At 39.8% G+C, this 15,521-nt stretch overlaps 1 protein-coding gene across 1 annotated transcript in view; it reads right to left on the reverse strand.

Annotated features, from left to right (window-relative positions):
* The window catches only part of LOC149957523 (uncharacterized), a 34,964-nt gene extending 20,328 nt beyond the window's left edge, over window positions 1–14,636 (reverse strand). Inside the window, exons 1-3 of the mRNA XM_090167070.1 lie at window positions 14,435–14,636; window positions 7,996–8,310; window positions 6,824–7,663 (exon numbers count right to left, since the gene is read on the reverse strand). Of these exons, the coding sequence (XP_090023196.1) occupies window positions 6,824–7,663; window positions 7,996–8,310; window positions 14,435–14,636 (1,357 nt within the window). The remainder of the gene's footprint in view (window positions 1–6,823; window positions 7,664–7,995; window positions 8,311–14,434) is intronic.
* Window positions 14,637–15,521: the final 885 nt, after the last annotated feature.

Below are 15,521 nucleotides of genomic sequence, written 5' to 3' on the forward strand. Positions count from 1 at the left end.
TTTACTCATAGAGACCCATAGAATGCATGTAGAAAATTTCGGTACTCTTATCCGTAACACCCTGTATGGCCAATATTGAGTACCCTCAGGAATCCCGGTGTACACTAGAATTCTTTCAGATGTATTTTCCCCTCACTTTCATTTCATTTCATTTCATTGATGTATTTTTATTTTTTTAATGTTATATTAGGTTTGGAGCAAAAATTAATCCAAGAGAGTCGACAAGAGGTCGACGAATTGCGACAATTAATCAAAAGGTTTTGGCCCTTGTCAATAAAATTTCTAAATACGATTGGTCAAATGAATGGTAACAATTTGTACTTTAATTTGTTTCGTTTTATTTTAATCTGTATTTTTAATAGTGACGTGCAAGATGACGATCGTTTCGAATAAATATCCTGTTTCAATTTATGTTTCATTTTAAATTATAACATTTTTGGGTACACAACTCGTTTTTATTGTGAAACTTATGAGTATAGTCTAAGAAACAGTAATGAGAAGTAAGAATAACAGAATAATGTATTCGGACACAGTGCAGAATGATAAGATAACAGTAAAGGGTAGTTGGGAACAACAGTACAGGGTAGTGGGAACCACAGTACAGGGTAGTGGGAACCACAGTACAGGGTAGTGGGAACAACAGTACAGGGTAGTGGGAACAACAGTACAGGGTAGTGGGAACAACAGTACAGGGTAGTGGGAACCACAGTACAGGGTAGTGGGAACCATAGTACAGGGTAGTGGGAACCACAGTACAGGGTAGGGGGAACCACAGTACAGGGTAGTGGGAACCACAGTACATGGTAGTGGGAACAACAGTACATGGTAGTGGGAACAACAGTACATGGTAGTGGGAACTACAGTACCGAGTAGTGGGAACAACAGTAATGGGTAGTGGGAACAACAGTAATGGGTAGTGGGAACAACAGTAATGTGTAGTGGGATCAACAGTACAGGGTAGTGCGAAAAACAATACATGGTAGTGAGAACAACAGCAAAGGGTCGTTGAAAAACAGCAAGGAAATGTGTTAAGCACAGTAAAGATTATTGTAAAAACAGTAAAAAGTAGTCGAAAAACCAGTAAAGTAAGTTTTACAAACAGTAAAAAGTTATAGGAAAAACAGTAAGGAGCGAGGGAAATAACAGTGCGAAGTGGTTTAGCTCACATTAAAAAACAGCAAAGTAGCAATGAGAAGCAGTAGTTAAAAAGGTGCCCAAACGCTACAAAAACAGCTATACTCTTGTTAAATTAACAGTGCGCAATTACTGTTTTTTTAACAGTGAGCTATTAATGTTTTTTTAACAGTGAGCTATTACTGTTTTTTTAACAGTGCGCTATTACTTTTTTTTAACAGTGCGCTATTACTGTGTTTTTAACAGTGCGCTATTACTGTTTATTTAACAGTATCTCGCTGGCGTCTACTGCTGCCAGCATGTTACTGTTTTTTTAACAGCAAATTTTTTCTCCGTGAAGAGGCTGCGTTTGGTATTGTCAAACTTCGATAATAATTCCAGTAAGCCATCTACTTCAAAAGAAAATTTGTCCGTTTTAGGTGACCAAGATAGACCTAGAACCTTGTTACTGTCATGATTCGTAAATACGGTTTTCTCTTCCAGAGTAAAATCGCTGTTCCATTCACTTCTTAAGACTTCGGAGTTTGTTGGGAATTTTCTCAAGTTCATTCCGGCGCTCTTAAGGATTTCTTTGGCTTCTAGGATGGTACTTCTGGCTTCATCGTCGTTTCCCGCTCCAGAGGTTAAGTCGTCGACGTACATATCGTCGGATATATTCCGGAATATCTCTGGGAATTGGCCGACGTGTTGCTTCGCGTGAAGACGGATCATTGTTGCAGCAAGAAGGAATGGACTGCAAGTGACCCCGAAAAGGACTCTCGTAAATCGCCAAAACTTTGAATTTCGAACCTTGATTCGGGTCCTTGAAATCTTCAATCCAGATAAAACGAACGTAGTCTCTCTCTTCCGGTGTAATTTCTATCTGGAGAAAGGCTTGTTGTATGCCCGCCGTAATCGCTACCTTGTACATCCTAAAGTTGATAAGAATTTCGTACAGGGATCGAACTAGATTTGGTCCTGCTTCGAGGAAGTCGTTCAATGATGGATGTCGTTTACTTCTAGCCGAGCCATCAAAAACTATTCTGATCTTTGATGAGGCATGTAGAAAACCTTTCCAGCCCTTTCTATTTCGGACGTTAGTACTTCTTCTATTATCCCCTTTTCCGCGTATTCCATTAGAATCTTGTGGTACTCTTGTAGCAATGGAATATTTGAGGTAAGACGTTTCAGAAGACCGATTAGACGGCCTTTCGCCATTTGGTAATTGTTGGGAAGATCCACTGTGATTTCCGTCCAAGGAAATTTTACCACGTACCGACCATTCTTCGTGACAGTTTCTTTCTCGAATTTCTCCACAAGCTCTTCCGATGCTCTGTTTTCAGTTTCCGTTTCCTTTATACCCATGGATTCAACCTCCCAGAATCTTCTCAGTTCTGTCCCAACGATCTCTATATCTTCAGTAATTACTTTGTTGACGGCGACGGACGTAAGTTGAGAGGTCATTTTCATGACTGAGGTTCCTTCTAATCCACGAAGTATCCAACCAAACTTGCTCTCGAGTACCACTAACAAGACTGTTATATGTTTTGACTTCAATGTGAACGCTCTGCTGTAGAATTCGCTTCCTATCAGAATTTCTATTTCTTGTCCTTCCTTGATATCTGGCCGCGGTTGGTCCGCTAAATTTAGTCCCATTTCGGATATGTGCCTTCTTATTTCCCTTCGGGAACTTGCAGTTTCGCTAATGTTATTTGTGGGGTCTCCAGAGCTTGAAGTTCCATGGACTGGTCGTCGTATAAACTACACAGTTTCAGTTTCACTCTTCAGCATTGCAAAAGTTGCGGGGGACCTCCTCCAAATCCGTGTACGTTCATCATCTCTCTTTCTTCAAATTTCAGGCCTAGCTCTTCTGATAATCCTTGACGAATATACGTTCTTTGAGCGCCGCCGTCGAATAAACAGCGAACTGTTTTAGTTCCGAATTGCCCTATAACCTTGACATTTGCCGTTTGTAGTAAGATGTTTTCTGATGAGAATTCGGGGTTGGTGACCGTGGCCGATACCGTGTCTTTAATTTCTCTTTTCTCCTTCTTCTCATCACGTTGTCGCTCCGCGTCTTCGCATAATACTGAATAATGTCGAGCTTCGCAGAATTCGCAGATGACCTTGGACATACAGTCTCTCGCTTGGTGGGTTGCGGAGGTGCAGTTGAAACAACGACGTTGTTTTCTAAGAATTTATCTTCTCTTTTAAGCGTCATACCCCTTGCATTTGTCGAAGGTGTGATTTTGACGCCTACAAAAAATACAGCGGGAATTGGATTGGGAAAATGTCGACCGGTTGGTGACTGACGATTTTGGTTGCGCAATCTTCCAATTACTGTGACTTCGGTAGTTTGACGACCTTTGCTCAGAATGGCTAGTAGGCTTACTGGCGGTTGTTCCGCGAGTAGCGTTTTTCATATACAAATTTGCCCTTTCTCTGGCCTCCACTTCCTTTCGAAATACTAATAGTAATTCCTTTACGTTCCAGTCGGCATCCGTTTCTCTCTTGCGGCTATATTCTAGCGTTACATCCACAGGTACAAGGTCCACAATCAGAGGGCATAATACAGGTCCAAATTCTTTAAAGTTAGATTTTAATATTTCTAACGCCGAAACTTCAACTTCGCACAAATCGTATAAATGTTGCCGGGCCGTTACGTCCGATACATCCTTGACGAGTTTTAAGAGCTTCAAATTCTTTACGTGAAGTCCGATTAAATCGTCGTTTCTCCCGAACCTTTGCTTCAGAATGTGAATGGCTACCGCGTAATTAGCGTCGGTAAGTTCAAGACTAGCTATAGCGTTTGACGGCAGACCTTCTAAATAGGATCTCAAATAAAGTAATTTAAGCTTATTTTCCATAGGCTGCTTGTCCACCGCTACTTCAAATATAGACCAGAAATCTGTCCATTGGGTATTGTCACCCGAAAATTTCTTGATTATATATTCCGGTAATTTAATGCTCGGAAAGCTTGGTAATTGCGGCTGCGAATTTAAATGTCCGGCGTTGTGGCTTTGTGCACCGATACCACTGCTGATTGCGTATTGTGGGAGGAGAGAGCTTGACACTTGTCCCGTTGTTCCTAGTGGAGGCGCGCTGTTCCCGTATACGCCACTGTCCCTATCCGGATTGTCTTTAATGGGGTCATTGGTGTCGTTCCGGCTGCCGGGCCTGATTTCTGGGTTCACGCGTCAGGTCACATCGGCCCCTTTGCTTGGTCCCTCTGGGGTGACGGGTCTGTGATTGCTGGGCCCAGGTGTTAGGTTCGCGCGATGGTTCGCTCCATACCTGTCATTTGATAACCTTATCGGTGATGGTAGTTGCAGTGGAAGAATAAGGTTACTCTAGCCCTCAGCTGTGCGAGGATGGGTTATCGGGCAGACCCATGGTGTCGCCTTTTGTTGGGCCATGATGAGGGCGTTTGTTTGCTATATGTGAGCCAGTTCTCATAGCTGTCTCACTGGCCGAACGTTTGTTTCGCAACGTGCATTTTTGTCCCGGCCTGGTTAGTCTTGTACGCCGCCGTAGTGCCTAGCGGAACGGCGGGGTACAAATACATAATTCTATGTTCCCGTATACGTTCGCGGGAGTTCCGCTGCTCGTCGTAGTATGATGGGGGGGGGGGGGGACGCTTTGGATCCCCTGTTGGATCAAGAAAGTTTGAAGCCGTTGAAGAAGCGACGCGTTCGTTATTGTAGAGCTTTGTCCAGCGTGTGGCGCTCCTTGAAAACCGGTCCCGCTAAGAGGAGGGGGGTTGCTGGCATCATTGTTATCGGTCCCGTCGAGAAAATGGCGCTTGTCGCCGCGGTGACTGTGTTCATTGTATTACCGGCATGCGTTGTCGTCGATACTACCGTTAGGTACCCGCTCGTTCTAGGACTGCTAGCTTGAACCACTACGCCGCCATTTTGTGGTACGGCTCCAATTCCTCCCGCTTTAGCTTGAACACTTTCTAACGTCTTTATGGCCTTTCTTAGCTTATCTTTAGCTCTTCTAATGTTATTTGAATAATCATCCGAATTCGTAATCCAGGCATCTAGTACTTCGAAGTCTTCGGCTTCTGTTTCAAACTCACTATCAATTTTTTCTAATTTGTCCTGCTTACTTTTTAGTTCCGAGAGGTTGTCCTCCAATTTGGCCTTGTCCAAAACAGTCTCGTTTAGGTTTTTCTCTATTTTGTTAATGAATTTGGTGGTGATCGTTCTCATAGTCGATCTCCTTTGTTTCAAAATATCTTCTTTTGTCGATGGATTCTTGCCACCCCTTTTGCCTAATCCACTCGATGACTGGCTTTCGTCACTCGTCATTGTCTTTATCTCGTTGATAACCGCACTTTATTAGGATTGTACTCTATATCCCGGGTTTCGGCACCACTGTTTTAACTCGTTTTGGGAGAGCAATTATTTAGACTGAAATTTTATTGTGTGCGCGAAATCGATTAACTTTGCAAGGTAAAACTGACGATAACTTTATTTTACGAATTAAGAAAATACAAACTTTGGATAGAGAGGGATGTCCGCTCTCTCCCGTGTGAATTCTAGAACTGTTTTTTTTCTACGAGAAGAAAGGGGGTTGTTGAGTGGTTCCCCTCGCTTCTCGAAAGAAAGAAATTTAAATTGGCATGGCTACTGCCATCTACGGTCAGTTTATGACAATATTTACTAATTTACAAGAAATATTTGTTGGAAATTCAGCCTGCACAAATTTTTCGTGCCAAATATTTTTCTTAGAGCCAATAGTACGCGTTCATGCGTATAACATTCACAGTATAGAGAGATGGATAATTATCTGCTAGACTTTCTTATTTACTTCTATAAACTAATCTAATATATCGAAATGGTAGTACAGCAACAACGTAGCGATTTAACAATAAATGTGTTATCCTTGAAATAAAAAAGCGATTTACATCAATGGTTTATTCGCGACGGAAAACTATCGCTACGCCCCATTTGGTTCACCATTGAAACCAAGATAGGTAGCGGCTAAAGCTGACGCTATTAGGTTTTCTTCGTCGTTATTCCTAAATTTAACTTAATAAATAATGATACTTGCATTTTAATATATTTTTGCATCGTATGCTTATATATTGATAAGTTTATTTAAGATTAAACGTTTTCATGCCTTTTTAATTTCTCTGTAGCAGACGCTAAATCATATTCACTACCTCGGAGAAGCTAGCGCCGTTACGCCACCTAGACTCATGTCGATGGCGAATAGTTCGATTACTAGTTATCTGATAGTGTTAGATAAAAAGATGTTAATCCAATGCGATTATTCCTTTTAAACTTCATCGTTGTAAGTGTGGTGTAATAGGGAGGATAAGCACTAAATGTTATGAACGTCTGGGCTTAACTAACTCTTCGGAAACAATTAGCCAAGTTAATGAGTGCGAAAAATTTACCATTCCCCATTTAATCCTTTAAGAATGGTATGGAGGACTTCTTGTTTAGTCTACTTCATTGTTGGTATTAAAACAATATTAGAGGTATCGGTGTTTCTGGGGGAGTGGGTATCCTTGGCGGAGTTCAATAACGGTTAAGCCAAAAACTGATATTTCGAGGAGGTGGTGGCTTTGGTGGATCAGGTATTCTTCTCTGCTGATCAAATTGACCCAAAAAAGTATTGCGGTTGAAATTTCTCCAGCGATCCCGAAAACTATTCCTCGATTTATCATCGGTGTCAACGGTTGTAATACCTTCCTTACCTAATGCAGCACTGGAAACTTCGTTCTTTCTATTCCATATTTCATTCTGATCGTTTCCAATATTTGGAGTAAACGTTGGAGAGTATCCCTTCGATACGTTAGACGTTGGGAAGTCACCATACGATGTGGTAGACGTTGATGAGCCTTCATTCGATGCGCGAGACGTTGATGAGTCTTCATTCAATGCGGTAGACGTTTTTGGGTTTCCAGTCGATGCGGTAGCCGTTGATGAGTCTCCAGTCAATGAGGTAGACGTTGATGAGTCTCCAGTCGATGAGGTAGACATTGCGGAAACTAATGTCGATGCGGTAGACGTTACTTGGTTTTTAGTCGATTTGGTAAATGTGTATGGGTTTCCAGTAGATGCAAAAGACGTTGCTGAGTCTCCAGTCGAAGACGTAGAAATTGCTGAGACTGATGTCGTTGAGGTAGACGTTGCTGGGTCTCTAGTCGATTCAGTAGATGTTTCTGCGTTTCCAGTCGATGCGGTAGATGTTTCTGCGTTTCCAGTCGATGCGGTAGATGTTGCTGAGTCTCCACTCGATGCGGTAGACATTGCTGAGACTGAAGTCGATGTGGTAGACCTTGATGAGTCTTCATTCGATGGGGTAGACGTTATTTGGTCTCTAGTCAATTCGGTAAATGTGTTTGGGTTTCCAGTCGATGAACTAGACATTGCTGAGACTGATGTGGATGACGTAGAAGTTGTTAAGTCTGCAGTTGATGCAGTAAACGGTGGTGAGTGTGCAGTTAATGCGATAGACGGTGGTGAGTCTGCAGTCGATTGGGTAGAAGTTGATAAGTCTCTAGTTTCCGGTGACGCTTTTATATTCAAACGTACTGGAATAATTTCAAACTTATTAATTTCTAGATAAGGTATTTCTATCAAATTGTAGTAAAGCCAAAAATTATTATGTCGGAACTACAATTTTGATGGTTTCAATTAATTTCGTTAACTTTTAAACACAATCATTATTTAAGTAAGCCAACCAGTGGGATTGGTAGGCTATTTTCAGTTATAAATTGAGCCTATATCTGTATTGTATTTTTACACAATCATGATAAGTATCTAAGATCAGGCAACGTTTAAGTTGGGTATGATTTTGCCAGGTCCGCCCTTGTTATGACTAATTTGTGGGTTTAATTTGTAAAGTGTCAGTAGTAAGTCTTACCCAGCTCATTTTTGCTATTACTTTCGTTCTGCTGTCTCGTATTTTCTTCATTTGAATTGGTTGCAGCGGACAGTTCATTTTCGTGTTCGGGTGTTTGAGAAAGAACATCCATTTTAAAAGTGGAATTGGAAGATTGTCGTCCTGCAACGCTGCTTCCTGAACCGAACCCTAAGATGGATTTACCCGTTACCAAGGACGAGGACGAAGAAGTTCTCGCGATATAGAATACTTGAAGTAAACCATTGTTCGTAGAGTTGGACACGTTTTCTAAAGAATCCTGATTTTCACTTGTGGAATTAGACACAAGCATTGAACCTAGAACAAAATGTTTAATTAATTATATTAAGTTGAAATATTATCAAGTGATTTTTAATTTTGAAACAAAAGACCTCGTAAATGTGAAATATTTTAATTTTATCACCCGACAAGAAACTCCGGAGTTTTCTCAGTTAAAATGGCGAAGAAAATTATCCGTAACCAGGGGTGTTACGGCGTAGCGAATATTGTTTTATTAGAGGGGGCGGCAACTGGAGCCAAGGGGTTGCTGGCGGAACCGAACCGAGCTGAAGCTTCAAGCGGGTGAAGGAATTTAGAGCTATAATAAGGTAATTTAATACCCAAATGTGAAGCCGAATTACCAGTGGCCGGGTAAAATTGCGTAGGAGAGTTATGGCAAGTCTTTAATGCCACGTGAACTAATAGTTCCTATTTGGTCAACTTAATCAGTTTGCTAACTCTGGATAAAGTGTGCAGGGAAAAAATATTTAATCTATTACAAAAAGTTCAAATATGAAAAAGCTAAATATGTTTGATATCAATTCCAAACGCAAGCAAAACTTTTTAAGCCAAACAATGATTTAAATATCAATCTTGGAACCTGTAGCGAATCGGCGTAAGTAATATATTTCACCTTAAAGGCTGTAGAAAGAAAAATCGTCTGCTAAATCGAGCTACATCTCGTTTTTAACGGAATTAGCGCTTATCATCCCTAGCGCCGCTTAAATCTGGTGGTAGAAATATTATATTCGTTGATTCACTATTAGTACTCCCACGAATGACCTAAATGGATACTCCTCTCGTAAGAAAGCACACTTCAAAAATCTGATAGTACTCACCTTCAGAGTATTGATGTAAAATGCAGCAGAAAATGGGTATTAGTAAAATCATTTTAAATATTTCCTCTTATTTGAACTTTGAATATTAATTGAATACTTTAATAAGAATTTGGAAATGAAGATATCGAACCGTAACGTTATAGGCATTTTGTTGTTCTCGAAAATGAAAATCATTCGAATTCTCCAGTATCCGTTACGAAAGATATCGTTCTTTCTGTTGCCAACAGCAAATTTATTAATTGCACGTCAACAGGATTTCAATACCAACCTAGCTGCTGTCATAAAAAAAAGGTTATTGGTACAGTTTGAACACAAATCTAGAGTAGGGTACGCGTAGTTTCACAATGTCATAAAAATTGTAGTAGTTGTGGAGGTGTACTTTTTCTATTTAGTAAAAGCGAATTTTAGCCAGCGTATTCCCACCAGTATCCTGAAAAAAGAACCTATATGTAAAGGGATATGTAACCTCGATAGGCAAAAGAAGTTGAATGATGGGGTTTGTTACTTGTCTGAAAAGCTTATGGAAACGCTAAATTACAAAATATACGAATTGAATCTAAATGAGGTCAGACAAGTGGTTGTGACCGACTTGTTTCGTTCCTATCCCGTTGGTTTCTGGGTAGCATTAAAAGGTCATAGATAAAATATTTAGAGTGTTATAGTAGCTCTTTTACTTATTCTTTTTTTTCATTTGCTCAGTGGCGTCGTTAGGTCCATTTCGGAGAGCTATGGCCCCCAAAATAATTTTTCCCCCCAAATCCCCCTAAAAAAAGCCATCGTAAACTCGTAGCCCATTAAAAATGTAAACTGTAAAGAAAAGTTACTTTGTAGAAGAATTGAAAATTGATTGGAGATGAAAAAAAATTAAAACGGTAGATAGCAATACTTAAATCGAACACAAAATATTTTATTGCATAAGTGAATAGAAACTACCAAGCTTTAAGAAATACTGCCCACAAGATTTTCGCCAAATAGTGTCAATTATAGTGCCCCTTTTATCGAATACTTCATAATAACGCTACGACTCTTTTAGCTGCCATTGAAAACTAGATAGGTAGCGTATTAGCAGACGCTACTAGCGTTTGGAAGCTTGGCGATACAAAGCCTGCAAGAGTATCGAAAGGGTGGATTTCGTAAGTGGCTGAAGCCCCTTACTTGCGAGTAATTTCGCACCACCACCTTTTCTCACTCCACTCTCCGAAGAAAAACTCCACTAGGAGGAGTGCTGTTTTTAACTTTTTGTAGAACAGCTCCACTCGTAAGTTAATTAATTGCTCAGACCAGTTTATTTATTAAAAATTTGGGGGGTCACTGGTCACCGTGTCCCGTTTATTAATTCGAAATAATAACAAAAAAAACAGAAGGTGACCAGTTAAATAATTCCAAATAATAGGATGATCTATTAATTCAATTTTGATTTCCCTATTCACTGGATTTCTATGTACAGCGACTCCGCACGGCTTATGTCGATGTTTTATGTAGAGTCCATTCGCTCGCATCCCTCGAACGAGTCGAACTGTCTAACCCCCCTCTGGCCTCAAACCCTCAATCCTCTAGTCTCGCTTTCCCCGAATACGGTAGGCTACCTGGCTACGCGGTAACGGACCGGGGACTCTGGAGTTACGGGGCCCAGAGAAAGAGAGATAATACGGTAAATTACGAGGGTCTTCTAGGCTATGATAGTAGTCTTAGGTGAGATAGTACTATATTGTACTATTCTTGTGGTACTCAAAAATAAAGTTAACTATTTTGAATACGTGTAAAGTTAATGTTACCAACATAATCTAACTTCCAAACATGTAGTATAGATTTTTTTAGGCCTATAAATGATATTAGAACATTTTATATAAGACCAGTTTAATAATTCATAAGCTAGGGGGTCACTGGTCATAAGGACCAGTTTAATAATTCAAATGCTAGGGGGTCACTGGTCATAAGGACCAGTTTTAAAAAAACCTTATTTCCAAGGCTGCTCGTAAGAGTGGTGTTTTTCATTTTTTTGTCAATCACCGAGCTCGCTCGTACGAAATAGTTAAGGTCAACATTTTCACTCTTTTCGATTTTCGGAACTCTTAAAAGATAGCGGGAAATTTGAATGAAATATTTAAAATGGGATTCTTTTAATTTTTTCGTTATTTATAAAGTCATAATTTGTTTATAAAATCGTATTTTGCGTGTATGTCAATCAAAAATATTTCAAAACCCCCATCGACATTAAATAGTGAGAATTTCAATCTATTTGGTACTAAGGTATTAATATGAATATATTTAAGTACATTTGTGGTACTAAGTATAATAACAAATTAAATTATTGTAATTCATGGACGTCTACTTCACTTTGCTTTTTTAAGATGTGATTTTACATTTAATTACGTAATTGGGTTTTTCAACGGTTTTTAGGGAATTTATATGAGCGGATTTAGAATTTCACATTTAACTAAGCAATAAACTTGATCACTTAGAAATCGTGGGGATTTATAATTGAAAATTTCCCAAAGTTGGATGTATGGTAACATAAGTTATGTTTCTAATTACATTAAAAACAAACCTTAGCGCGTGCAGGCAGATGATTTTTCGTTTGAGTTAACATTAACTTGAATTAGTCGCGATTTTCTGATACTTTCCTAATTTAAAGAAAATGAAATCTACAACTATAAGCCTTTAAGTTTGTCCTTTTATTTATGTGTACATCTTGTTGCTAAAAACTCGAGAACGATTAGCTCTAGTGACTAGAGCTTTGAAATTTTAACTCAATGTTCAGGGCCTGATTTCCAACTGAACGCGCCTAATTGCAAATACCTGACATGGTTATTAATCTAATTCAATTTTACTCTTAATACAATTTTATTTAACTCGACTTTGGACTTTCGCCTCTTTGCTTCCCTTATATATTTTTCCAGCTGGTCTCGTCTTTCAATTTTTTTTCTCGACTTCAACCCCTTTGCTTCCCTTATCTCTTAACTTGAGTTCCCGCGCCCGTCCCGACCTTTAAACTTTTTTAACGGGTTAGTGTTAAATTCGTAGAAGGGGAGTTAGTGTGAAAGAAATTGATTTCGCGTGTTACGTTTTTGCTACCGTTTTTGATACGCGTGTTGCGTTTTTGCTACAGCGTTTACTTTTCTTACGTACAAATCAGATCTCATTCATTTAAACTAAGACCCCGGGCGAAGCCGGGTATTAAAGGGGAATTTTCACCACCCTAAAATTGGTTAAAAACCATTTAAATGATAGAGGACGTCCAAAAATGGTTATACAAAAATTTTCATGTTCATTTTCCAGTATTTGATTTATTATTAGCAACCAAATTTCGTGTTTTATCCCCCCCGACTCGAGAATCTCAGAACCACTTGGTTGAACCTACGTGCAGCGCCATCTCGTGAAGAAAATATAATTTTCCCCAGATTTATCGTTTTTCGGTCGGCACTGTCGTCTGCTATGACATTCTCCTTGGCTTTTTAACCGAGTTATATTCGTAGATTGTAGTTTATCGTGTTTTTAAAATGCCCTACACGCCGCCATCTCTCAAATTTTTGCCGCTTCATTCTTTTGGCGCTGCACGTAAGTTCAACCGCGATTTCTGAAATTTTTGGAGCCATTTGATGTAGGTTGCGGAAAAAGTAGCGTCACTTTTTAAATACTTTTCCAATAACCTTAAAATTTCAGGGACATGATTATCAATATATTTTCTATCATTCTGAAAAAAAAACCTCGTAAATTTTGGTTTTGGTGACAATTCCCCTTTAAAGCTAGTGCTGTATAAAGAACAAGGTACCACCTTAGGCTTAAGTCATCAAGCGACTTTTAATTTAAAGCCTTTAATTCAGGTGGCCGTGTTACAATGCGTAGGAGGGGGGTAGCAAGCCCTTTATGCCACGCGAGCCAATAGCTCCCTACATTAACTATTATAGATACTCTCAACAAGTTTTTATGGAAGGGGAAACCGAAGAGCTCGGGGGAAAACCCCTTAAACCAGCAGGGAGATAACTTACAAACTCAATGCAGAAGGAGTTGTTCCGAGTGTTCACCCAGTGCCACAAACTGGATTAAATTACTAGAGTTTTAGGCTATACCTACATTTGTTTATTTTTTATTCCTAAAAGTGGACATATAGCAACTAAGGCTCTAAACAGATGTGAGGATTACATAAAAAGACTCATTAATATAGGAATTTGTACTTCCGAATTATTAATGTAACATAAATTTTTTAAGATTTTTATTTGAGGAAAATATTCTTTTATTTGTTAAGAAAATCACTTTCATTTGTCTTTTACCATTTAACACTTACTAATGAAAAATGATAGGTATGTGATCGTAAAAATCAGGGAAGTAATTAAGATTTATGATTTCTATTTTTCCAATAACTAAATTGTGATAATTTTTAAAACTATATTATTATATAAGTACTGGGGGTTAAATATAATATAAAACAAACCAAAATTAAATATTTTTTAAACTTTTAACCAAAACCAGAAGTTTATAATACACCCTAAATTCCACCAAAACTAAATTTTTAAATTGTAATTTAAACTCTTAATGAGACAGATGATTGGTGAAAATATTTTCATACAAATACGAGAAGATGAGGTCCGATAAATCAGAGAGGCTGATCACTATCCATAATTACTGTACAAGCCTGTAGCTTTGACTGTACTACAGTGATTACGTAATTGATTACAGATCTAGCACTATTATATCCAGATTTTAAATGTTTTCTTCAACCATTTTACTTCCAGTAGTACCCGGCTTGATGGAAAGAATGAGAGTCTGGGACCCTGGGTTATCTTCAGATGTTACCCAACCCTCAAAAACGTCATCCTCGGGTGACAAAGAAACCCCTTCACTTAAGAGCTCCTATGTCCTATAGTGACGCAGTAGGTTGCTTAAGATGGCCATTGTAAAAGATGGCTTTCCGAATAACCTTATCACTAATAATCACAGAGGAGTAGATGGGCGCCGTCCAGTGTGGGATTTTGGAGAAAGCTGATGGGACACCATCGGGTGAATCTATTCCTCTCATCAGGATTTTCCACCTGGTCGGAGGTGCCATCACGTATCTCTGTGGGGATGCCCCAACCGGGGAGTGGTTAAGGAAGGCCTTTGACCAGAATGACTGTGTTTTAGAGGATATGAAACTCTTAGTAATAAAGGCTAGTGAACTACCGAAACCGGTCAACCGTCAAGGTCGCCTTCGTGACTAAGGATGTCTGGAAAAAGGATCCAGAAGTCATTCTAAAGAGGCTGCAGGATTTTCTGCCTACACTGGGGTGGATAGGGGGACTTTTAAAGTCCTCAAAAATCCTAACACCCCAGCGCAGATGTCGAACTTTGATCTGCCGGGAGAACTGGTTGATATCCACCGGCAAAGAAGGGTCTGTCCAACCCACAGGGCAGTAGGTGAAGATGCGTGTGGTTCAGCTGGTGATGGGGTAGGGTCATTCCTGTACCCATCCACTTAGCCGGCAAGTAGTCCAGCACCAACACCGGCAACTGTGGTTGGACATGAAGGTGATACTGATCAATCTGCATCACTGTAAGGCAGCCTCGGCAGTCCTCTGCCGTGGGTTTGCTGTGGAGAGTTTAGACGTGGCTCTCATACCAGAGCCTTGGATCCATAATGGAAGAATCGTAGGTCTCAAAAATGCAGGTACTGTTTTTTATGACTACAAGTCTGCTAAACCTATGGCATGTATTTTGATACGAATGGGCATTCATACTCTTCCTCTTTCACTAAACCAATCTAGGGACACTGCCACCATAAAAATCTTCTCTTTGTCAGCTGATGGAGAAGACGAATTAACAATGGCGTATGGCTATTTTCCCTATGATGCCTTGTCCCCTCCATCACAGGAGGTTGCCGATCTGGTGAACCAATGTGAGAGACTGTTTTTCTGGACATGGAGGGGCTTTTGATAAAGTCTCTAAGGCTGTCGCAACGGCTTCCTTGCTTGGAGAATCACTGAGGGTCACCACTAGCCGGGGCTTCCCGCAGGGGGGTGTTCTTTCACCCCTGCTGTGGTGCCTGGTTGTGGACGAACTCTGTTACTGGAAGTTCCCAGGAACCATTTCGGCTATGATGAGAAAAGCTTTCATCTCTGTGGAATGCTGGTGTAGGGATGTTGGCCTCACCGTCAATCCTGACAAGACGAGCCTGATTCCTTTAACTCGGAGGAAGGTACTGGACTTGTTTAATGATATTTCTTTCTTTGGGACCATCTTGGTCAAATCACCTTATGAAAAATACCTCGGTCTTTTTTTCGACAGTAAACTAACATGGAAGCCACATCTTGATCTCAGTATCAGGAAGGCAAAAAATGTTATTCTGGAGAGTAAGGGGTTCGACTTTTTACGTTTTTATAAGATCCCAAAAATACTTATCAACCACTTCTCTATACATGATGCACGCCTTCCTTC

This window comes from Leiobunum rupestre, chromosome 2 (genome assembly GCF_980474605.1).
Source record: "Leiobunum rupestre chromosome 2, qqLeiRupe1.1.hap1, whole genome shotgun sequence".
Classification (NCBI taxonomy): domain Eukaryota; kingdom Metazoa; phylum Arthropoda; class Arachnida; order Opiliones; family Sclerosomatidae; genus Leiobunum; species Leiobunum rupestre.